General features: G+C 42.1%; 1 protein-coding gene across 1 annotated transcript in view; it reads right to left on the bottom strand.

The window, feature by feature from the left end:
- The window catches only part of INTS9 (integrator complex subunit 9), an 82,816-nt gene that overhangs the window by 56,532 nt on the left and 89 nt on the right, over positions 1 to 26,195 (bottom strand). The window contains exons 2-8 of the mRNA XM_065681909.1: positions 21,377 to 21,504; positions 15,971 to 16,031; positions 13,474 to 13,536; positions 9,339 to 9,478; positions 7,090 to 7,176; positions 2,385 to 2,505; positions 233 to 367 (exon numbers count right to left, since the gene is read on the bottom strand). Of these exons, the coding sequence (XP_065537981.1) occupies positions 233 to 367; positions 2,385 to 2,505; positions 7,090 to 7,176; positions 9,339 to 9,478; positions 13,474 to 13,536; positions 15,971 to 16,031; positions 21,377 to 21,504 (735 nt within the window). The remainder of the gene's footprint in view (positions 1 to 232; positions 368 to 2,384; positions 2,506 to 7,089; positions 7,177 to 9,338; positions 9,479 to 13,473; positions 13,537 to 15,970; positions 16,032 to 21,376; positions 21,505 to 26,195) is intronic.

The raw sequence follows: 26,195 nt of genomic DNA, 5'->3' as shown, positions 1-26,195 counted from the left end.
TCATCCATAGCAAAGAATTTTAGTTATCTTTCCCTAGTAACTATTGATACCTGTCCACTTATCAGGGTAGTATGTCTTCTCAGTGCCTGTTAAGTCTAGTCAGTTGCTACCAGTTATCTCAGCACAGCTTCTATACCACACCTGATCCCAGCTGGAATAAGCCCTGCTATTTTTCATTTTTGAGCAAAGACACCTTCCCCTATAGAAGACTAACAAAAGTCAGGGACTGTACCTGAGGGTGTGTTGTAAGTAGAGAAGATCCTGAAACATAGGAAACTTTTTCATAGTGCGACTGGATAATCCAATTGGAACTTCCAAGAGCATAGCCTGAGCTGAGAGGGGTGACTTGTACAGCACCAAACAGCTCCTGGAACACACAGAAAGAGACACTAACATGAATGAGCCCTGAGAGGTGCCAGAAGAAGTCATTTTATCATCAGTGGTACGAATTTTAAAAGTAGTTCTGCTAGTCAAAGCCCTTATGAAGCTGGTTTCCTGAGCTTTATGTCTGCTGTTTTTATTTACCTGTGTCTAACAGGACACATGTTCTATGAAAAGCTTTTCCTCAGGTAGTACCTTCATAAAATCTCTCCTCTGTGTGAATTCTATGGTGTATAACTGAGTTCACACTCAACCGTAACTCTAAATGGAGGAATCAGCTGGAGTCTTGATCCTCTGCCTGCCTTTGCTGTATTGAAGAAGACTATAGGAGAATCTTTGAAGATGCTATACTCCCTTAGTCAAATTTTACTGATAGTGGCCTGCAGGAGAGAACGAAGAACACGTAGTTCTGTTCTGATATAAAACTCTATCTGGGTTACAGATTTTGCTTTAGAAAACATAAACTTAACCTCAAACTCACTCACTTTCAAACATTATTTCTTTTTAAATGCTATTTACTAGTGATTTAGAAACAACACCCTGCAAACTCAATCCAAATTTCAGTTTCAGCTTTAAGCATAAGCAACCTGATAGTTGTCTCCTTTCCAGGTGTCATTAGACAGTGGATTGCTTTATCCATACACAGTAATGTGTTATACTTGTTTTGCAAAACGAAAATAAGCCTCCATGTATACCTCACTAATGTGATCTACTTTCTGGTTACTGAATAATAGAACAAGCATATGATTCATGCCATACTAATATTTTTTCTAGTATCTCAATATGTATTTGGATGCCTTGCAAAACAAGGCAGGGTCTCCATCCTTCGGAGTGCTTTAGGGTTCTGCTGATATGGAGACATGGAAAATGGACAGCAAACTATTCCAGATGCTGTCACCCAATTTTGGGTTAACTGGCTAATGAGAATCTGATTACTTTAATAGCTAGCTTTGGGAAGAGATAAAATATGTCTCCTTTCCCGGTAACTATAAAAGAATGATTGGCTCAGATGCATAGATCTAAAATTAGGCGAGATGCATCCACACTGTGAGGACAGTAAAAAATGAACAGTAACAGGGATAATGAGGAATCCAAACATCCTCAACCTGTCCAGCTGCTAGACAAAGCTGCAGCTGTTATTTATGTCAGCAGCCATGTTAGTGGTGGCTGGGGATCTTTTTCAGCAGCTCTAATGCAGCAGCACCACACAAACCCAAATCCACCAAATTTAGTACACAGCAGCACTGGTTACTTTTTCAAACTGTCTTACGCATAAATAGCAGTCTCCAAACTTCAGTGGCCCATTGCTTAAGAAAAGGGAGCAGAGAAAAAGCTTTGGGTACACAACCTACTTTAGCCCACCTTTTTATTTCTTTCGGCCCTGAGCCACAATAGCAGGTCTCATGGCCCACATGCTGCCTGCAAGCCATAAGGAAACCTACTGAACTGTTGGCTCAGTTCATTCTAGAAACTTCACTGGGTTATAGTCAATAGCCTTACAGACAACAAATGTTAGCTGGGAACCCTGGGAAAGGGGTTTCTGAAGTTCAGATTGAACCATTAGGTTTTGTTTACAATCCCTAATTTGCAGTATAAAAGAAAGTGGAGGCTAAAGCACTCAAAAGATTCCCAGAAGTGAGATACATGGTAACTCAGAAGGGGATGTGGCTTACAGACAGAGAGGATACATTTGTTTGGTACATCCTCCCAGCTCTCAGTGGGCCAGCCATCAATTCCAAATCTGAAGATACGCTGCCTTAAAATTGGTCCTCTTGGGGAAGAGAAGAAACAAATAGATACTCCCGGATTTCACCCAACAAGAACCCTTACTGGGAGGCAGACTGAAGGACATTCAATATGATCTTATCTTGCTTTCCCTAGACTAGGGTAACCAGATCTTACACAGGATCTAGAAGAGAAACAGAAAAGGAAGGACATTTCCAGAGAAAAGCTGGAAAACAAGTTGTTACTGCTGACCTGGCAGCAGCTTTACAGGTACTCACAATTTTCTGAGAATACCCCACGAGCTGGATCTTGCTGAGTGCAGCGTTCACTTCTGGCATGGTGTAGCACTTCCTCCACATAGACACCTCCACTGCGTCCTTCAGAGGGACAGGCAGCAATCTGCAAAAATCAATGGTGTGAGCATTTTCAGGACAGGACTTCCTGATGGACCACCAGTTTCTATACCCATTTACATGCTCCAGATCAATTTTTCTCTTCTTTTATCTTTTTATTTTAAATACACCTGTGCTTCAAAGTGAGGTGCATAACTTTCTGCACGTTGAGGAGCACAACCACACTGCTCATTTTTGCCTCACCCAAAGACTCCTCTCCTCCAGCTCTCTTTATAGTTGTTCCCACTCAGGTCTTTCATCACAGACGTAGCTGTGATGAAGGTGTTACAGCAACTCTTGTGGTATTTTCACATTAAGATGATGGCTGGGCTGAGATGTCAACATGAAATGCACCACCAGAACTGATAGAGATGACTGGGATCTGGAATCAGGGTTTATTTTGCATATCTTAAGGATATGTATATTCCTAAGAATTTGAAAACAAAAGTAAGCCACAGTCTCGTGATTAAAGTACAGGTACCAGACCATGAACAAAGGCTGGCTCTGCTCTTATTTCTGTCACCAGTCTCTTTGAAGAGCATGTGCCCCTACACCTCAGCTTCCTTGACTTCAACTCCAATTCCCCACTTACCTTCCCAGGATACTGGCAAGGATATACTAGCTGACACTGCAGAGCTCTTTGAAATCTCCTACACGGAAGTATTTAAGATGTTTTACACCAAAGTAAAATCCATCCATTCTGCTCTTCACAGACATCGCAAGTTAGCTGGGCAGCGTCGTCAAGGGAAGAAGTGAACTATAATGTCACAGGCTGTAAGAGCGATAGCTAACTTCTGGGAAATAAATCTTCCTTAGCAACATGAACTGAGGCAGGAAGCAGCACAGCTGCCAAATGCATAGAAGAATAGGAGAATTTTTTGTATATTAAACCAATGCTAAATCAAAGGCTAATTCAAACCAATTTCCAAAGATTTATGGAAATCGGTCAAGTTTCTTTGATCGATTTGTTTAAAGGAATTTAATTTATTGTTATATCTACTAGGTCAGTGAACTCTTCCAGAATTTAAGACTCTGAAGAAAGGATTAAGGCCAGCTATTGCCAAGACCAATGCACAGGTCTAGTGTGAGAACTGTAATTCCAGCACATGCAAGCTGAAAGCATACTGTGCTTAGGGAAACAAACAAAGTCTTCAAGATCTTTTTTGGGAAGTCGTAAGCAACAAAAAAGCCAAACAACATGGATAGTTGTCCACCACTGCACTGAAGCAAATTGCCTGTAAAAGCCTTTAACCTACCATAAGAAGCATTTAGTGTTGGATGCTTTCAGGAGCTTCTCTTCTGGGAAGAGGAGAATATATCTACAGGTAATGGAGAAGAGTGGGGAATTGTCCTTGGTGATTGAAGTAAGTTTCTATTAGTCTTCACTCTGTGGCTACACAGTAAGTATACTCTGATCCCCAACAGAGACCAATGGGACAATTCTCCAGTGGTTTAATTCTTTGTCAGGTGGCACACGGAGATAATGAGGACTGCTGATTCCTCAGATGTGGGCCTGCTGGCATTTAAACCTGCCACCCGCCATTTTAAAACTTGTACAGCAAGTTACTAGAGGATATTTTAAAGTCTGGAGTCAATCTACTAACACTATGGCAACACCCCATTATGGATCACCTCATAACAACCAGATGTACATGGGCAGATGCCAGGACAGCCAGCCTTCAGCCATGAACAGGAAGGTATCATAAAGCAGCATGGTCCTGTGGTTGGTATATAAAATTTATGCTTAAGAAACTCAGAGGCTGGTATTCTTAACTGGGCATCTGCAGAGAGACAGTCCCTCCTGTTCAAGGCAAATAACATATACTGTATAACATAACATGTTCTTGTTTGAAGGGAGAGGAGGATGCAGTACCAAACCAGATCAGAATACTGGCCTCTCTTGTCCTCTGCCTCAGGAAATAGCCTGTTTCAGACACTTTGATAGAAATACAGAAGAAACCATCAAATAGGTAGTCGACAAAGCATCTTTCATAGGGCAAATTTCTTTTTTAGCCTCCTGAATCCTAATCTGTGTGAAAGATATCCTGGGTGAGCATCTATGGAGCTTCCACGAGACTGCTCATTTAAAATAAAAACCAATGGTAATAAAACTGGCTAAGCAATTAGTTCAGACTGGATCTGATAATGAAAAAATGTAAACCACTATAATGAACTTTTATATTTATACAGTATTTGCATTTAAAATGCTTCAATACTTTATTTAATGAAGATGATAATACTTTGTGTTTTATTCTATTTGGAGTAGAACCAGATGAACTGTAAAGCAGTAATGGTGATTGATCAGCCTAGAAAATTGAAGTTAGACTCAGAAGTAATATGTATTCTGTTCTAGTAACTGCCAACTATTAAAAAAAAATTCATCAAGGATCACATTTTCTTAAATAACGGATGTCAGTCCAACCCTGCATGTGCTATTAGCCAGGTGTTAATTTGTGGATCAGTAGATGTTTGCTCACATGCTATAATAATCAGTTCCATTTACGCTTGCATGGCACTTGTCACCATGAATCTCAAAACACTTTGCAAACATTAATTAAGTCCCTGTATACCCTCTATGGTGGATAGGAGCTCCATATTATAGTAGCATAGGGAGCTGAAGGGGGAAACTCAGAGCACAGGTGGGGTACAGTTGGAAAAAGAGTTCGGACTCATCCCCTTGTTCCAGCTCACAGAATGCACTGGTTCATACCAGTCTCAAGGCAGAGTTTTCAGTACACAGACTTAAGTTATTGAAGAGCTGCAGTACTACGTCTGACTATCCCCACGAGCACAGCACTTCATTGCTCTGCCTCTGTCTCATATCTGAGCAATGTGTGCACTTCATGGAAGCTGAGGGACCTGCTATCCAATCGAGGTTCCCAACATACCATACTATGGCAGTGGGACGTGTCAGTGTGGATATATGGTAGTGGGATGTGGACAATGTCCTCATAGGTGGGACAGGATGCTGTCTACCCCAGGGGGGTAGGCTCTTATACCATCCTCCTATCTCATCTGGTACTCCATTACAACAGCTACTTAACAGTACCAAGGAAGCATTATTGATGTTAGAGTACTTCCCAAGCAACATGAGACAGGGAAAAGCATTTTAAATACCGCTCCAACAGAGAGACTTCAGCCTTCTCTAGCAGATAAATCAGAACAAAGATTAGTTCTCTGTGTTCGCCCCTGGAATAGTCAACAGCACACAAAGTGCTAAACAGCACTTTTTCTAAAATACGACCACCAGGAAAGTGACATTAAATGAGCTCCAAGATATATGATCCTTCTTTAAACCATGCATACTAAACACATGCAGTAGTGTGATGAGAATAACAGCTCTAATCCTCCCTCTTCACAACACTATGAGCTTCAGGAGTGGTTCTGGGTAGGTTAGCTGACCCAAAATTTAAAAAACAATAAAATTCTGACCAGAGTATACATCAACCAGCACAAAATCCTGCTCAACTTCACTGCCTTTGGTTTTGGTTTATGTGTGTGTTTCATTTGCCTTCTTCAGAAGAGTAAGAGTTAAAGTGCTGAGTTAAGTCTGCTCCTAAGCTCAGCAGGGCAGTACAATGCATAGCTAAAAATACGTTAATTTGGGGTTTTCATTCCTTTGCTTTGTGATATTGGAAAATATCGGGACTACTTTTACAGTGCATGAAATAATTCATTTTTAGTAAAGCTTTAAATCAAGCAACGTTAAGAATTAGGAGTAGAAAACTGGGAGATCAATTAAAAATGCACAAAGCAGCTTTTAAAAATAACTTTCTAATCAACAGTCCCTATCTTTAAAATGTGCTAAAAATGAAACTGTCTCCTCCATAGAACATGTTGTGCACCTAAATCTGTTTTATTTCCAAGGAAAGCATTATCTGCAATTAGTAACCTGTATGCAGAATTTTCAGATTACATAGGCTTTCAAAATTCTAGATGTGGAAGACCTCAATTTTGAGCACCTTTTACGTTTTGATGGAATAACGGACAAAGAGCTTGCAACTAACCTTTTCTATGCAGATTTCAATTTGCTTCTAAGTTTTGAAAAGCCAAAAAATAACCCCCCACACCTCTGCTCTTCATGTATAAAAGACGCTGTAAGTCCTGGGAGGAAAGGTAGCACTGCTCTGTTGTTGGCCACCAGTGACCTTCAACAGCTGTAGCTTGACTTTCTTATCATTTCAGCAAACATTAATGTAAATACTGTAAATTAAAATTACTCCAACACAATATAAATAGGTTTAAGTTGCTTGCTAATTTCAACAACTTCTTACAAGTTAATACAAAAATTTGCTGGGTTTGTCTACCATCATGAAGCTAAACTATGTGAGCGGAGATCAGAGAAGACTTTTGTGTTACCAAGTCTTCCTCCAAGGTTCAAAGTTGCATGGTTGTTTGAATGACCAACGATGGCTGCTGAAAGAAAGAACTGATCCAAGGAGTCATAGCTGTAAAACTGTTAGGCTTTTTTTTTCTGCTCGGTGGCAGTAGCAAATCTGAAATGGTGGCAGCTGATTCATCATTACAACGAATTCTAGACTTTGGTCAGTGTTTTAGGACAGTCGCCCTTTGCTGGCGGCTTGTTCCTTACCTTTGTACCTCCTTGTTCTTCCACATGGAGGCAGACTGAGCTTTTGGCACACGTTCAATGGAATTCACCAGTTCTTCCATGAGAAGTCTGAAAAGACATCCATGGTAGCTAAATTAGTATTTCAGCCTTTCACACAGGAGAGAACTTTGTCCCAAATGTTTCCAAAATACTACAAAAACTGTAACACTATTAGGCACTTTTAAAGAGGGGTTCTTCCCAGAGGCATCCTACCCCTGTTTCTTCACTGAGTGTTTCAAACTCAAGCTAGTTCATTTCTATCTACTGGTTGCAACAGCAGTGGATCTGGCCCACTGGGTTATGGGTTATTTGGAAAGTGGAAAGACAAGAGGAACTCACAAATCTCTCTTCTGCTGTGCAAGATGATTTCTTTGTTACTAACTGCTTCTCATACGGAATGAGACAAAATATACAAAGAAAACTCATTAGCCAATGCTTGTTTATCACTTAGAGAAGTCAAGAACATTGTCAGAGTGAACTCTCCCCATCTAAAAATGCACAATACAGCATTCAAGACAGAAAAATGTCAGGCATTAAAAACTGTCATTGCAGATTTCACTGCCCAAAACTGAACAGCATTTGTAATTGCATGAATGTTTCCCCTTGAAGGCAGAAGTCAGATATTACTGCAGAAGAATGGCACCTGGAATTACTTGGGGTGGGGAGAACCACACCAATATATTCTCCAACAAGACTATGCTTGTTACCTTGTTATATCAGAGAGTTCTACTACTACTTCATATTTATACAATTCCTTTCACCTACAAGGGCCTTCAGTTTCTGTTTGCTTTTACACAATGGGAGAATTACTCTGCCATGGGAAGTTTGCATAGGACCTTCAACAGACAAAGATTCCTGCCCTGAAGTGCTAACAGAGAGGTCCAGTTACCATGGCCTAATCTGGTCTCTAATTATTTGTCCTGGGTTCAGCAGAAGCAGTCATTTTTCTCCTTAGTAGCTGGTGCAGTCCTATGGTTTTGACTTTCAGCCTGGGAACAATGCTGATAACACCAATGTTTTTAGTTGTTGCTAAGTAATGTTTACTCTGACAAAGGACTTTCTAAGTCTCATGCTCTGACAGGGAGGAGGGGAAGCCAAGAGGAAGCAGAGACAGGACACCTGACCCACACTAGCCAAAGAGGTATTCCATACCACAGCACATCATGCCCAGTATATAAACTGCGGGCAGCTACCCAGAAGGGTTAGATCACTGCTTGGGTCAGGCTGGGTATCGGTGGTAGGTGGTGAGCAGCTGTATTCTCTCCCCTTGTTATTTCCCTTATCATTATTATTACTGGTGGTAGCAGCAGTAGTTTGTGTTATACCTTAGTTACTGGACTGTTCTCATCTCAGCCCATGAGAGTTACATTCTTTCAATTCTCCTCCCCATCCCTTCGGGAGCTGGGGGAGGAAGGAGGCGCGGAGTGAGTGAGCGAGCGGCTGCATGGTTCTGGGTTGCCGGCTGGGCTTAAACCACGACATTACTGAACGTGGCAGCTGCTCTGCATGAGAGATGCACACAGCACAAAGTCAGTGAGACTTCACCCAGGGCCAAACCTGCAGCCTTTGGTACTGACCTATCCAATCAACAGACAACTTGTAAAAAAAGACTATGAAATTTGATGACCAAGTATTAAGGTTTTGACTGCATTGTCAGGCCTTGTATCTTCTACTTCAGTCTCATATTTCTGCTGTTTTTCTCTCTTTGGAGTTCCTTTTTGGAGTTCAGAGCTTATGTATCTCAACTCATTTGAGATGAAGCCAGCTTAAATTCCCTTCCATGGTGTGAAGGAAAGTGTGATATAAATTTCAAACACTGAAAAACAACAAGGCAATAATCAAAGTCATTTACTGTTGAAAAGACTGGTGATTCCTCTTTTGTTTAAGGGAGCAGAGAGGAGCAGGAGAGATCTTTGATTCATGGTTTCTGAAGGTTTGAAGTTGGCTTTATGGTAATTGCTGCCCAAGGGGTCTCAGTCCACTCAAGATCCACCACCCCACATCTACTGCCTACACAAAGCAGCTGCTGTAAATGTTGAAGACAGATGGTTCCAGAGGTTGGAAAGCATTGAGTTAACACGTTTGCAGCGCTGAGGACTTGGCTGGTGTTCAGCTACCGCCTAAGAGCCTCTTCGGAACATTAGACACCACTCCTCTACCCATATTGTCCTTTACACCTTTTGCTTAGGAGTGATGAAAGAGGAGTAAGAGAATATTAAGGGGCTTTTTACCTGCCAATTTGAACAGTGGGCTCAGTGGCATAAACTGTTCCAGTGAATCCTGTGTATTCTGTGATATAGGGCAATGCCATCATGCAGTGATAGTTTGAGATCAAGATTACATCTACTGTGGAGAGGTCAAGCAGCTCAGTCTGAAAACAGAGGAAAGAGATAAGCAATATGTAACCCTTTCATGCAGGTTAAGCAAAGGCAGAAAAACTCCCTGTTCTTTTTTTCTTTAAACTTTATATTGCACAAATATAACCAGTTTACAATAGGTTTAAAAAACCAGGGAGAGGCATGTGCCAGCTGTGGCAAAGAAATAACATTTCCCTAAAATTCACAATATATATTTAAAAAGCCCCCTAAAATTATTCCTTTCTAAAATCTAAAATGGAAACCATGTCCTGGGTTTGTCTGTCTTTCATGTCATGAAATGGCTGCTGTTAAAAGAAGCTCTTTTATCAAAGAACTGCTGTGTGCACTTCCTTAGGAACACTGGGTAGACATCAGTTAGTGATTTAGCATGGTGTCTTGTATTTTTTTATTGTGGCACACAGTACTGTGCCCCAGAAGAGTGAGAGAGATGAATGTAGACTGTATTTATTCTTATGCTTAAAATAATTCTCATATTTTCCCAAACTAAATGCTTGGCATCTTTATCATTCATGTTTTCTACAACACAAGATTAAGCTCATTCATAGGATGCAACAAAACAGATGGGTGGGTCCAACTTGTTTTGATGTGACAGCTTAGACAGTAGTTCAGAGAAGGAAAGACTTCAAACATTGTTAGAAGAATTTTAGTTAGAAATATTTACTGGTAGTGCTATAACACAAATGGTGTCAAGTCAGAAATTTACAAGATATATGACCTCTAACTCAGTTATTATAGAGCAGCTAATGGAATTCAACACTCATCAAGCACATATTATCTGATTACAAGGCTTGGTCCAGCAATTTGAATGAAAAAGGCAAGAAAGTAGGTCACTCAGCTTTTGAGGGGGCTGACATGGTGCTCTGGTGACAAGCTGCTTAACTCATAGCTAAGCGTTCATGATTTCAATCCATGATCACAGCTAATATTGGAGGCATGATCTCCAAGCTGAGTGCAGAAGGTGAAACACCATCCCCAGATTTGTGACAAGGCACCCTTTTATTTTACTAAGCTTGTCAGGTAGAAATACTCTCTATGTGGTTATCAATCTGCTGATGCCTGCTCCTACCAAGGTGGCTCTTCATGCCTTGCTTTTCAGTTGCATCCAGACCATAATCAAATGGCTCAGCAGCATGCACTCCCAGCTCAGAAAGCCAATCGCGTCTTGGGCTGCATCACCAGCAGCATAACCAGCAGGCTGAGGGAGGGGATTCTGTCCCTCTACTCTGCTCTCGTGAGACCCCCTTGCAGTCCTGGTCCTGCATCCAGCACTGGGGCCACCAGCATAAGAAGGATGTGGAGCTGTTTGAGCGAGTCCAGAGAAGGCCACAAAGATGCTCTGAGGACTAGAGCACCTCTACAGCAATTCCAATGATAGGTAGGCTGAGAGAGCTGGGCTTGTTCAGCCTGGAGAAGAGAAGGCTCCAGGGAGACCTTAGAGAAGCTTCCAGTGTCTAAAGGGGCTGACAAAAAAGCTGGAGAGGAACTTTTTGAAGGGCCTGTAGGGACAGGACAAGGGGGAATGGCTTTAAACTGACAGAGGGGAGATTGAGATGTATCTTGGGAATAAGTTCTTCCCTGTGAGGGTGGTGAAGTGCTGGCACAGGTTGCCCAGAGAAGCTGTGGCTGCCCCATCCCTGGCAGTGTTAAAAGGCCAGGTTGGACAGGGCTTGGAGCAACCTGGAGTCTAGTGGAAGGTGTCCCTGCTATGGCAGGGGGATGGAACTGGATGAGCTTTATGGTTTCTTCCAATTAAAACCTTTCTATGATTCTATGAAGTGGGGAGTCACTCAGCCCTTAGCAAGCCACCAGGAGGATACAGACTACCACTTTACAAGCTTAAGCATCTCACATCTCAGCATGCTAGAAGCACTTACTAAGAGGATGAAAAGGGCGTCAAAACCAAAGCAAAGTAAAATCTTCCCTGGGACTTGTGGCAATCTCACCAAAAGTGCCTATGAACAGAAGAGGATTAAACCATTTCTTGAACGTGAAGTCAGAGAGACCAGGGGGTTGCCGAGCAAAGACAGGGCTGCACCCTGCACTCTGACATGTGGAAGTGTACTCTGCTGCTGAGACAGCCTCTTATAACCTTGTGGCTTCTGGCTTACATTCAAAACTTGGCTTTCTTTGGCAATGGTGTTCCTGGAAGTGATACTGTGATTCTCAAACTAACTGCTTTTGCATACAAGTTTCTTCAAAAGAAGTGGCATGGAAGGAGACAAAGAAAAAGACAAAGGCTCTTTCACACAAGCTCCTTCTTAGACTGTTCTGCCAAACACCAGCAACATTTTTACTCTGCTGATGCATTCCGCTGGCCATGACATCTGAACCACCCCCCCCCCCCCCAGACAGGGGAGACTATGAAGCTCGAGATAAGATGTGTACAACTAGCAGACCTGCTTCTAGGTCTTGTGGAGAAGACCTGGCACCTCCTGGGAACTTTGGGAACAAGCATTTGAGATGCCATTTGTAAAGTCCCTACAACAGTGACATGCAGCTAGTTTGGATCTCCAAGTTGTAAGAGAGTTACATTCAGTGCTAACACCGATGCAAGGAAGCAACAACTCCCCATCAGTCATATTTAAAGCTACACATGTGGGTATTTTCCAGCCCAACAAAGTAACCAGAAAGCCTAGCTGAAGCACCTTAAACCCCAAATTATTATGACTGTATACGGTTGAAGGGAATCCAGAACATAAACTCTCTCCTTCCCAAGATCTGGGCCATAATTTCTAGGTATAAAGATGCTTTCTACACTCCTCCCTTGCACAGGACAGTAATCGGAATGCTCACAAGAACCTCAAATTATTAAGTTTTTGTTGTTTTTTTTTGTGTGGGATTCAATTATATCCATTCCAGTTGGGGAGAACGAGCAATTACACACAGATCTGTTGAAACCACTTGCCAAAAACAGTGCCAGAGCTGCCAACTTGCTTAGAAGAACCAAGACAACAAGAATCAGAAGCAGCAAGAGGTGAGTTGAAAGGAATGAAAAGGCAGAAATGCTATTGCCAGCACCCCAGCAAAGCTGACAACAACCCTCCAGGAGTGTTTTGTACTTCCTGTCAACAAGGTCAGGCAGAAAGGACAAAAAAAAAAAAATCACTGCCCAAAAGCAAATTGTCTCTGCCTTTGAAAGACAGAGAAAACACCCCAACATGAACTGAAAGAACTGATGTTATCACAGTCCGAACACAGCTGAGGAAAGAGGATACTATTCCCAGACTACTCCCCATCATTTACCCTCACCACTCTTCGCTCAGCTTTTTACTTCTCCAGCTACCCTGTATACACTGTTAATTGATCAGTCAGGTAATCACAGTTAATTTAACATTTTCAATAGTCTTTCTTTCTTTTTTTTTTTCTTTTTAACCCAGGTATTCTTGGAAAAAAGAAAACCAGCCTGGGAAGCAGCCACTTGCAGTTATGTCAGTGGATATGAAGGTAAAGCCCTTCTCTCAAAGAGGCAGTGATGAAAAGCTGAGAAGGCAGCAAACTTTTTAACCTCAATTTGCTGCCAGCAGAACAGGACATCTGAGTGCAGCGCAGCAGAATCAAACACTGGCTTAACCACACAGTCGGCTCCCCAGGGGAGCTCCACTAGGCAGGTCATGCATCTGTGGTTAGAGACAAGTAGTTTTCCTTGTCTTCATTCACTGCTCTTATCTAGATCAGCACATGTATCCTGTCATACTTAAGTCCAGCTCAGTCATATTGTCTTTGGAAGGCCCATAAAAAGAGACAGTGAAGTCTTATTCTTCTACGAGATAATGATCTGCTCAAGTAGACCTTCCAGTTTGCCCAAACCATTGTTGAAAAGGCCCGTTTCCACCCTTTTTCCAGTGTCATAGATACTAGAGGCACCTTAACAACACAGAGGGTTTAGTAGCATTATTTACCGAGTGCTGATAAATTTAGTAATTCAGCAAGTTTCTCCCACATGATAGAATGGAATCAGATTTTTCAGCATGACTTTGAACAAACTCACCTCTGGTAAACAGAACTCTGGCACGGAGTCTACAAACACATGGCCAGAGCACTCCTTTAGTTCCTGTAAGAAAAGCACATCAATAGAAAAGACACAAAATTACAATGCAATGTTATTCCAGTACAGCAGATTTTGCTCTTTCAAAACCTTCTCTTTATCCCAGGTAATTTCCAGCCCACTCCTACATAATGTTTATCCCTTTTCTAGATACAATTTGTCGTAAGCAGACTTCAAGGAATCAGATCCTCATCTGGAGGAACAGAGACAGTGCTCTGGTAGGTAAGGAAAGATACCGTGGCTCTTTGTGGCTGGTTTTGCCATGGCCATGGAGGAGGTGCTGTCCTGTGAAGCTGCATTTTCTCTGTTCTTCCAACCGCAGATGTATTGGCTGGGAAATGTGTAACAATGCAAACCAACTTTGTCAACCAGAAGTAAAGTACGAACTGAAAAGTGGGTCATGAAGACCACTCTTCTCGGAACTGCTGCTCTTGTAAAGGTGTGCATGGCACCTTTAGACTGCCCTGCCTGTCTTACAAGTTTGGAATTTAGCTTTAGTTCCCAATAACATCAAACCTTTTCTGTCTTATTAGGAGCAGAATACAATTTTTCGCCCCTGTGTCAGACCATTTGATGAAACATCTTCCGTGGATCTAAGCTCCACGTGGCACTTTTTGTTAGACTTATCTCTACTGGATCTTTAGTCCTCTATTTTCTTCCTTCTTTTTCAAGGCTGACATCAGAAATCTTTGTCACATGAAAAGTCACATTCTTCAGGATAATGTATGGAACAAAAACATTCCCAACTTTGGTCCTAACACACCTCACAGGCTACCTATCACCTGCTCTGCCTTCTCTTGTGGATGCTTCTCTTGCTTGTCCCAAAGCGAGTGGTCTCAGCCAGCTTCAGACTAAGAGAATTAAAGATTGAATTCAATTCTTAATAATTACAGTGCACCTGCCAACTAATAACGAATGAGCAATTACATCTAGTGGCAGAAGTCTCCTAACCTCATCTCAAGGGTGTTCAAAATGATTAAAACTAGATCGCAGCAAATTTCAATGCCTCTCCAGGACTTAAGTTTTATAACTGTCATCCAGAGAGTGCTGTAACAGGAATGTCCACCCGACATGACAAAACACCCCCCTTTGACTCCTTCTCTTGCCTTTTTCCAGCATGGGTCAAAGAATTTACCATTCCAAGCAGTTACAATGGTCAAGGTGAAGGTAAGAGATGCCGCCTTTAAATTTTTAACACAGTTTCCACTGATGCTGAGCGAGTTTGAAGATTTCTCCCAAGCCCACACTGCAGCAGCACCACAGAAATGTAAATACATCACATATAGAAATATACTGACAGCCTACCCGTTTGCTGGACAGAAGGGAGCCCAAAGCTCTGAGACCAAGGCTGGGGTTCAGGAGAAACAAATTCCAGGGGATTCAAGCTGAGCAATTTCATTCCTTCTCTGAGCCCCTGTGGCTGTGTGACTGCCAGTTAGCATGTGCTCTGAATAGAGCTGCTACTATTTTACTAACAGAAATGCTGCCTGTACAGTTTCTTTTGTCTCCAATGAGAAGAAAAATCAGGTCTTTAATCTATGATCTTCCCCTTGTCTGTAAAAATCAGATCAATCCATTTTGTCCACCTCAAAGTCCCCTACAAAAGCAACTATTATTACTGTTTTCCTTTAATGTTCACATAGTCAGAGAACGGTCTATTAAAACTGTATTTTTTCTACTGATGCCTATTGCTGCACACATTTGAAATATATCTGCCTATTTTACCAACATCTGACATATTTTTGTGTTCATTGTTCCCCTGTGGTAGATCAAGCTGGACACTGCAGTGCTTAGTTTTGGTTGAAGCTCCAGCTAAATTCTGCCTACAAAACTAAAGTAATGAAAAGAGAGGAAAAGGAAAAAAATCTGTGTCTCTCGTGTAGCTGGGTAAGTCCTGTGTCTTAGAATTAGGGGGCTGGAAATAATATCCTCCCTGCTATGTCCAGCAGCAGAACACATGTTGATTTCAGAGGCCAAAGACATGCTTTTCCTCTGTAAGAGACCTCCCATGAGGGGAAAACCATTCACTTTCTCACAGTTCTCCTGCCTAAAAAAGGGTATGATACCAACCTCATTTATAAGCATGCTATGAAGCTTTAGTGTCAGAAAAGTGAGACTGTTGAATAAAAGGCACTCTTAGAAGGCAAAGCACTATTATTTATGGAGCTCCATGAAATAAGAAAATATTCATACTGACGATTTCTGAATTTTAAGAGGATTTTTTATAAAGCTAGGCTACCTCTGAAGACTGAAAGCCTCCATGTTGCTATTAGCATTTTGTTTCAAAATGTTCTGCTATACAAGGACATCGTGGCTGAAAAAGGTACACATAGAAACCTTTGCGATGAGTCAGCATGGAAGTACTGTTCATGCAGTGCAGGCTCCTAACCTGTCAGGGAGCTTTTTGCATGCAAGAAAATTCTAACCATCACTATAGTACCTTGTCCAGAAATGTGCTTCCATCTTTCAAAACCCAACCAGGAAGTTTGGACAGCCTGGGGCTGCAGAAAGAGAGAAAAAGCATTATTGCAATATTAATTATACCATTATCAGTCACTAAGCATAGACCTTCTATTTGGTGTTATACAGGAAAAGAACACCATTTCTGTCTCAGGGAACTAACAATCTCAATAAAACAGACAGACAGTTTCACTGTGTTTAAATGTTCACTAAAATGACTTTTACAAATCATGATTATGACATTCACAAGTAAAAAGAGTAAAAAGAGGACGCATGCAGGGAGTTTGACTTTGGTAATTTACAGTGAGAGTTTCAAAAAGGCTCAGCACTGCTTACACTGCCCTGTGGTGAAACTGGGTGCAGAAACAGAAGTTAGGGCAGCAACAAACCCTATGCCTGAAACAATACAAAACCACCTTAAAACTGCTCTGGGACAAATATTCCCATTAGGCAAAGGCAGGGAAAGACCAAAGCTCTGGACTAAGTCATGTAGAGACACAAAGATTGTGATTTTTTATCCACATAAACCACAGCTTCATGCTGAAGTCTTACCACAAAGACCCACATCAACAGCTGTACAGTGCATTTACCTGTGTTGGAAAGACAAAGGGGGAAGGAGGTTTTGCTGTCAACTGCATGTTTTAAGCTGGCAGGTCTAGTACTAGCCAGCAATGGCAGGGCCCCTTTTTTAATTGTTTTAAATATTAATAAAGAAACTTCAAGGTGGATGTTGCAGTCCTGAGTTTACAGCAGTAATTTCTACAGCATTTCTTGCTACCATAACTAAGAGACTTATTCATACCTCACATTGATGTCTGATTTTTGTATGAGCCTATAACTTAGCTCTAAACCCACTGTGTTGAAGCGTATCTACAGAAATCCAAAAAATGAAAAAGCTGAGGACACAAACGAATTAGAGCCACCTGAAACCAAGATCTGTGAGAACCTCAGATTTGGAGACTCGAGATCTCACTTGCAATGAAATCTGCAAGCGTTGTGCATGAGCTCTACAAAGGCATGCTTATATTCTATCAGGGCTTTCAAATTCAAGAACTTGAAAATAGGAAGTGATGCTAGGGCTCAGAGGAATGCTGTGTTCAGACTAACATCAATGTAAAAGAACAAATCCTAACTGGCACTCCAGAAAGTCACAAGGAAGGAAAATGTGGAAACCTAAGACTCAAGGAGTAAAGACAGAAGGTAACAGGTGAGAGCAGAAGGATATGTCATTGAGAAGCTGTACCAGAGAAGTGTAACCCCCTTTTGAGGATAAGGAGTAAGTCTTAGGAAGTGTGATTACAGGAAAGTTGAAGTGGCTAAATGTACTTCCCATTGCCACATTCAACAGCACAAGAGCAGCATTTTGGAGACTGAGGAGGCTGAGTAGAATTGGTGTAGGGAAACTAAAAGAGTTACGTTAAAAAAAAACCAAACGGGGAAAAAGTAAGAATAAACCATTCTGATGTGAAATAACTTTGAGAGACAAGGGAGAAGACAGAGCCTTGGTCGGAAAGGACACCTAGAGGTCTCTAGTCCAGTGTCTCAAAGCCAACAATGGATCAGGTCAGCCACGGCTTCGCCCAGCTGTGTCTTACAAATCCCTGGAGCATGAGATTCTAGAGCCTCTCTGGGGATGGGTAAAATTGCTACCTGAGCCTCCCAAGACACAGTATGTAGCCATTAGCCCCTTATACTGAACGCCACGGTAGAGTTTGGCTCCGTTGCCTTTGTAACTTTCTTTCAGGCAGCCGTAGGTGACTGTTAGCTCCCCACCTCACCTCCTCTCTGCCAGACTGAACAAGCCCAGCTCCCTCAACCTCTCTGCATTGCCATGGGCTCCAGATCGTGACCATCTTGAAGCCCCACTGAACTCCTTCAGTTTCTTAGCTTCCCTCTTTGACTGGAAATTCAAACCTGGATCCATTTGTGGTTTCAACAGCACGCGGCAGAACAGAATAAGCTCTCCCTGATAAGCTTGCCCTGCTCCCCCTAATTTAGCCTAGCATGCGTTTTGCTTTATTCATGATGAAAGAGTACTATTGACTTGTACTAAACCTGGCATCCACGGGAGAGTATACAGTCTTGTCAGGAGAGGTAAAATTAGCAGATAAGTCTTGTGTGGGGGCGAAAGTGGAATAAGCAACACAGGACAGAAAGGACTCTTTACCTTGGAGCCAAGAAGTAACACAGTTCCTGCTGACATAGTTTTGACATTGTAATAGAGTGATTGATTAATACAAAATAGCTAGAACTGTCCCATAAATAATGTGAGCAAGTGTGTCATGGCTAGACAGGAAAGGTTAAGAGCTTCCCACATGTTCATTTTACCGTTTTGCATTTGACTTTGGTACAGGGGAGAAAATTCCAGTTGACAAACCTCCTTTAAAGTATGTGATGGGGCATAAAGTGTTTGGCAACTGGAGGTACTTTGCACATGCTCCATGGGCTAGTGAGAACAAGGACTACCATTTCCAGCATAAGGTGGAATCTAAATACCTTTTGACAGGCTTTTTTTTGAAGAACAAAGAACTCTAAAAAATGTCCAGTCCCTTTAATGACACAAACACTACAGAACTTTCCTCTCACAGATTAAAGCAGAGTCTCTCAAAATGTTTGCTCAAGGAGGGCCCCATGCCAGGTACAACACAGGATTTAGCTACATAGCAAAGATCCTCTGTAATACCATACCTTTAAGCTCTACAGAGGTAAAAACCAGGGCACTTTCCAGCCCACATACTGAGACTTGCAGAACCCAAGTGGTTCATGGGTCATACTCTGGAGACCTCTGGTTTAAAGACACCAGAGGGAAGCATAGCTATTGCACATGGGTCTATTTCAGCACATCTGGTACTGGGAGGACATACAGCTGGTAATAACCTCAGATCTCAGAGACCTCTGTTCAAATTCTTGTGATGCTATGTGCCTCATGCTCAGGCAGTCAGTCCTTCTTGCAGTCTCTCACCTGGAAACTGATGACAATATCAGCTCTTTGTCACACTGCCGTTTTGGCAATACGCATTTTGAATTTCAGGGGTATTTAGACATCATGGTAACAGTACAACTATGAACAAGTCTTCATCTGGACTTTTTACTGACAGCCACATTCCTCCTCAAGTTTCTAACTCATTTCCACAGCTGCCTGCAGGACATCTGTTTTGTAAAGTACTGAAGAGATCAATTACTTGCCCAAGTCCATACGCTTAGGACAATCCCTGCTGTAAGGGGTGTTCAATCACCTTACTGGCAAGATTGATTGGATTTAAATCCAACTGTTTGCTCCGGATTCCAGTGGGCCATCGGGGTCACATCTGACATCCTTTCCTATTGAGTTTGAGTCATTTCAGTGCAGACATTCTGGAGGTACTTGGGGAATTTCAGGTTGTGACCTGCAATTTGGCTGTTCATTCCCAGGGTCTGCTATTAGCAGACAAAGCTGGCATATCCTGGGGGAGCGCTGATGCCTGCAGTTCTAAAGAACCTCTAAAGCCTTTGTGCAATCACCTAAATATGCTACTTGTTCCTCTCTGTTTCCTTTTTCTTTGGGAGGTGGGAGTGATTCAGAGAAAACTCCAGGAACAAACTCGCCAACAAACTTTAAGTTGGCAAGCAGGTATTCTTTATTGCGGCACCAGGAGACACGGGGTATAGCTTCACCTAGCGTGTGTCCCTGTATTGCTACACAAGCAGTCCTTATATAGTCACTGGGCACGCATACATATTCATGAGGCTACGTATGAATTACATCATTTTCCAGAAAGTTTCCCACAAAAATGTGGTGGTGGTCTCTGAGGGTTGTGTACTTCTTCCAACAATCTTCATCACTTCTGGCAGCCTTTGAAGCAGGCAGTAGATGTTTACACCAGCTTAATTGGTTCATTAACACTACAGACATAGCAATCATCCTGTCCTTCTACTTATCAGTCAGTTTAGCTGCAGCCCATCCTGGACATCTGCTAGTCCCAGATACTCGCCATCCCCACGTCCTGTTTTTCTATCCTGTTTTTCTTACACTTATTTTGTACTAAGGTCATAAGGACCTAAAACTACGCCAACTACAACGGTTTATCTTATACAAGAATTCTCAGTATGTTCTCCAGCCACACTTTTTTTCTTCTCTGTGAATCAGGGACCCCAGTTATTTCCCATTGCTCCTGTTACAAAGCCATCAAACTTAACGCTATTTAAAACTGATTCTACTTATTTACAAAGGTTTATATTTCATTTTGTTATTTTGTGCCTCCTTGTCTCAGGAGAAAGCAAATGCAGGGCAATTCTCCATTTCCCAAATTTTCTGGATCCCTTACAAATCAACTGCTGCCCCTAAATGCTGTAGTTAGCAATTATGGAATGGGACAAAAAATGACTACCACACTGATCTGTCTTAAGGCATCTGTTGCCTACTCTACAACAGATCTTGAACTCCATGTTCTTGCGGAACAATGCATACATTGTCTATTCTTTTCCTGTCAAAAAATAACAAATCATAGGAAGTGCTGGACAAACTGATTTAACCTCATTAGGTCTCTTAGGAAACTCCCTTTCCCAGTCATATTCTCCCTTTCTCAATCAAGCCTCCCCTGAACGCAGAACGTTCCTCACTTGTTTCCTTGTTGATCAAAATTACTAAATGGCATTTGTGAAAACTCCTGTTGCTTCCCGTCACCAAGAGTTTACTCATTTCCACCTTTCCAACCACTCATTTTCATAATTTATTTCATTTATGCAAGACATAAATCATCCTAACTGAATAACCAAATTCACCTAAAAACCAGGGAAAAGATTACTTTCTAGTTTGGGCATAGAAGGGAGTGCCTTGACCTCAGGATTCTCTTCTAGATCCTGCTTTTGTTTCATTGCTGTTCCATTCTCATGCTCAGCTGCACTGATCTTTTGTTTATTTAATTTTTAAAAGGGAACAATTATGCCATCAAGTCAACTAATGAGACTGTTAAGTGCTATTTTTCTTTGCATTAGTCTGTGCTCTGAGGAAAAGCCTGAGAAGATGGTGGTTAAACAGTACTTGCTGGGCTCCACTCACTCCATCTCAGTTATCCATTTATCTCATCTTGCATGAAGAAGCCAGAAAGATGACAGATATGTGACCTCACTTGTGCTGAGCAGTTGCAGCAATACTTTACTGAAGCTTAGAATAAATTATCTAGAAAAACCAATCAATAAATCCATAAAATGTCTTCCGTCTACTGAGCCAAAGGACGTTATTTTGATAAAGAGAATTTTTAAGTGAACAAAGTCTATTTATGATATCGGATGATGCTGTTCATTTGTACTCATCCCCTCCCTCCTTCCAATACACCATTTCATGCAGAGCACTCCAACTGCAACCCAAGAAGACACAGACAAAGTGCGTATAGGCTGCAGAACATACCTCTGAACCAGTGGCAACGGGAGGAAATTGAGGGTAGATGTCATATCCAGTCCACAGTCCAACATGATGGTGGTGGATTTGAACTTGAGTACATTGCATGGTAAGGTTGGGTGTCCTGACAGGCAGTACTGCAAGAATACAATCAGGATGTTACTCATGACCTTTACTAACAGTGACCTCCCCTTCCACCGAAAATTGACTTTTTTTCCCCTTATTTTTAAACATGCAGTTTCATACACACCAGAACAAAACCTGATTTCCTATAAATCTGTGTCTCACACCAATGTGTGTTCATTGAGATTTTCCCAGGTATTATGGGGTGTTATGGGGTGGATTTTCTTCAGACAAGGGTTGTGAGGATGGCATAGCTCCTTTTCCAATTTAGGACACATGAAGAATCACTTTTTTCCCTAGCAATCACTTATTCTCACAAAAATCACAGAACATTGGCTTCTTCAAAACTCGGTCCTACTGGCAAAACCTGGCTGAACTTGGCTAGCAAATTTGAAAGCTACCTGGGGTGGAAAGAGAGGAAGAGAATCCCTGCAGAAACACAAGTTTTATTTCCTTAAGAAACCTGACTAAACAACCAAACAAGGCGAAGCAGGGGCTGCGGCTGCTTGGCACAGATCAGCAGGGGAAGCTGTAGTGTGCACCGAAGCAGCTCTGGGGCATGCTCTCACCTGCTTTTTGTCTTGCTAAACGCAAACAGGAAACAAGAGGGAATGGACAACCACACCTGAATGGAAGGGTTTGTGTACTGAGAAATCCCAACCGCTTTGCAAGCTTAATGAGCCAGCGAGCAGGTTATGTACAAGGGCACTTCAGCATCATTGAGATGCAGTCACCTCTTGTATGGAGAGAGGCAAACGCTTAACAAGGCACAGGAGCAGCTGAAGTTTTGAATAAGAAGAGAAGTGAATAAAAATGCCAGCTTTAAAATTCGGGGTTTGAAACGTAAATGCCTGAATAGAGCATGGATGCCTTGAGGTGAGTGTTTCTCTTCTTTGAGAAGGATTAATTCCTTCAGGGATTGAAAGTAAAAGAGATTTTGCATCTGGAAGGAAACTTTTTGCATCTCTGAAGTCTGGGTGTCTGGCAGCTCAGGTGGTCAAATTTTAGCTTTTAAATTAAAGTTTTGATCAATTAAGATGAAAAATATCAATTAGTTGGCCATGCACTGCACTACTTCTTTCGATGAAGGGGAAAGATGGTAGATTAATAATTTCACTTCCTACCTCTGCTCATGACATGTTAACACAGGACTGCAAGTGTCTGGATTAGCAACTCCCAAGGAGTCTATTAAATACATTCATCAGAAACCTGTTTTAAATTATATTTAAATACTAAAAAGCTACTAAGGCCCCAAAATTAAATTAAAAAGATCACAAAGACTTTTGTTTTAAATTCACAAAGCCTTGGTTATTAAACATTACATTTTGCCTGCTGTTAGCAAAGTTCAAAACAACTGTGAAAAGCCAGGCTGGTGAAGAGGGGAGTACACAGGTAAGGAATTCAGCTGGTTTATACGTAAATGTAAAATACACAAGTGAAATTAAGTTCTTGCCAGACCAGACCTTTGACAGTTGATGCTATAAATCCAAGCAAGTAGAAAGAAACAAAGGAAAAAAAAAATATGATCTAAACTATTTTTGTAGCTTTTGAAGTATTGGTAATTAAAAAAGGCAATGAAATATCACCACTTTTATCAGCAAAACACTTTCTTGCTTTTATTAAAATCATGAAGAGGATCATGACCCTGACATCTCCGAGCTAACTGGAAAATCTTTCTTTTTTCTTCTTTAAAAGCATCTAAAATAATCTATATCTGTGGCTGTCATGCTGTAGTAAATGGATTCCAGGGAGGCAATGCGTTCTTTCTACCAGATTCAAGTGAAGTGACTAAAAAGAACTAACAAAGCAGTTCATATCTTATAGAGCTATTTGCACAAGTGACATTTCTGGGCTTGTACTTCTATTAGTATTTTAGACTAGAATCTGAGTGTTTGCACTATATACATCTCTATATGCACTATAAATGTGGTAATTTTTACCCGGTTCGTATCTGCTACTGTTTAAAACAGATCCAGGGATTCCAGTCACTAATATTCCTGACTGGACTAAAATGCACATCCTTTCTGCTCTAAGATTTGTTTCCCTCCATCTTTATTCCCTTATGGCTAAAGGCTGGTGTAATGAACACACTAGGTGCCTAATTAAAAAGTAGTAATAGAAAAAAGTCACAAAACACACAGAAGATATCAATATGCCCAGCTCAGCTCACAACCTTCTTGGCAGCCTTTGTAAACTGGATGGAAGTTTGACAGAGCAGGGCACAGAGATCAGAATGCGGTCTCATTCCAGCTGCTGAGGCCCTCACAGCAGGAGGTTCTCAGCTCGGAGTGTCTCTGATGATCTCATGGATGGCAATGTGACAGAAAAGATGATGTCTCACACTAGCAGCTCCAAAACATCCAAGATTTTGCAGGTTAAAGCCAGTGCTTTGAATTCCAACAAATACTGCAGTGCATTCTTCCAGTGTTAATATTACATGCTACCTTAAAATCTAAGGGGAAATTAGCAACTAGATTTGTCTGGACCAAAGCACATTTGAATTTGTGGGAGTCTGACATTTTCACTGGACTCTGAAGCAGGTCTGGAGTCTGTCACCTCTCCCTTGTTCTACCAAATTCCACCCAAATAGATGGAAAAAATGAAGAGGAAGAAATAGCATCCTACTTCTCCCACCACAATCCAGAGATACAGGCACATCTCCAGATAAATGTAAGATCAAGAATCTGTATGATCCCCAGTCTCCAAATTTATACACAGGTCTAAAAACACTACAATACAGATTTCAGGCAGGTTGTATTCCCTCCCTCCCCCCACAACCTCTTTCCTCTCTCTACCTCTGTGCAAGACTCCAGATTTTAAAAGAACCCTGCATTTCCATTATGGTCTTCATTTAAATGTTTCTCAGTCTGCTTTCCCCACCCCACATTATCTCAGGCTCTACAACCATGTCTGGAAGTGCTTAGCTTTGCAGTTTGTCCCACTGGTAGTATCCACGCACAGAGGCTTAATTGCATATGTAAGATTACACGATCAGGTTGGATGGGGCTTTGAGTAACCTGGTCTAATGGAAGGTGTCCCTGCCTGTTGCAGGGTGTTGGAACTAGATGAGCTTTAAAGGCCATTCCAGTCCAAATCATTCTGTGATTCTCTGATCAAGCTCTTCAGCCACCTGCCTACTGAATTTATTTTACATGGTTACATTGGAGACAGTGATTTACTGGAAGCCTCAAAACCAACCCAGAATTCAAGTTAACTGCTATGAAGCTTCCTCAAGACAAAGTGCTCAGTCTCAAAACTCAGACACAACCATATATTTAACAACAGTATAACTTCAGATTATACAACTCAAATGTTTGCTCAGGTATCCTGAAACCTGCTTTGGTTTTCACCTCCAAAGAACTGTAGTACATTAGGTGTAACAGAAATTCTTAATCACAGAATGGTTTGAGTTGGAAGGGACCTTAAAGCTCATTTAGTTCCAACCCCCTGCCACGGGCAGGGACATCTTCCACTAGACCAGGTTGCTCCAAGCCCCGTTCAACCTGGCCTTGAACACTGCCAACAATGGGGCAGCAACAGCTCCTTAGAAATAAAGTAGCAGAAATAAGCTTCCAGAAAATAAGGTAGCAGCTGAATCAAAGGTCTCCAGAAAACTTAAGGAGTTGAAAAGGGAGATCTGGAGAGAAAACCAGTAATATGGGTAATGTATTTTCTGTCAACTTTCCCTTTACAAGACTGTTACATCAGAACCAAAGTACTTGTCAGAAGCATAGTGCACACTTGACAAAGTTATTCCAGGCTGATTTTCTCATTAGTAACTAGCTGTATTAACATCATAGTGCTGATGGAAACAATTTCATTATGAACCACGGGTATTTATTTATATTCTTAGAGCAACCCAGTAATGTCACACATGCAGTGGGCTAGCTCCTACTCTGTTCCATGGCAAGCCTTGTGCTGTGTAAAGGGCAGAGAAATTCCTCCTCTTTTTCCTCGTGAATCTCACAAACGTTTATCATAGAATCACAGAATCAATTAGGTTGGAAAAAACCTCCAAGATCATCAAGTACAACCACTACTCCAGGACTGCCAGGTCACCACTAACCCCTGTAACTGAGGGCCTCATCTACACGGTTTCTAAGCACTTGAAGGGATGGTGACTCCACCACTTCCCTGAGAAACTTGTTCCAATACCCTACTACCCTTTCCGTGAAGAAATCATTCCTCATATTCAATCTAAACCTCCCCTGGCACAGCTTGAGGCTGTTACCTCTTGTCCTATCACTTGTTACTTGGGAGAAGAGATCGACCCCATCTTGCTACAACCTCCTGTCAGGCAACTGTAGAGACCTAAGGTCCCCCTGAACCTTCTCCAGACTGAACATCCCCAGTTCCCTCAGCCGTCTCTCGTAAGACTTGTGCTCATCCAACCCAAACGCCCCAAGCCCGGGCAGCCCCTACAGCACCGGCACAAGACCGGAGGAGCGCCGCTGCGGCCTGTGCCCCTGCCCTCACCCACGCCCTCCGACTCCTCGAGGGCCTGCCCCGGCGGCGGCTCGCATGCCGCGCTGGTGAGGGGAACGGAGAGCTGGGCCCGCCCCCACGGGCCCCTCCGGGCCACCCCCTGTAGAGCCTCAGCTTCCTCTCCCACCCGCCGAGGCTGAAGCTGCCGCAGCCCATAAACAACCCGGGGAGCCCCGCAACAGGGGGCAAGCCGAGCCCCTCGCAACACCCCCCTCCTCAC

Source organism: Lathamus discolor, chromosome 5 (assembly GCF_037157495.1).
Source record: "Lathamus discolor isolate bLatDis1 chromosome 5, bLatDis1.hap1, whole genome shotgun sequence".
Lineage (NCBI taxonomy): Eukaryota > Metazoa > Chordata > Aves > Psittaciformes > Psittacidae > Lathamus > Lathamus discolor.
This window is presented reverse-complemented; position numbering and strand designations above follow the sequence as displayed.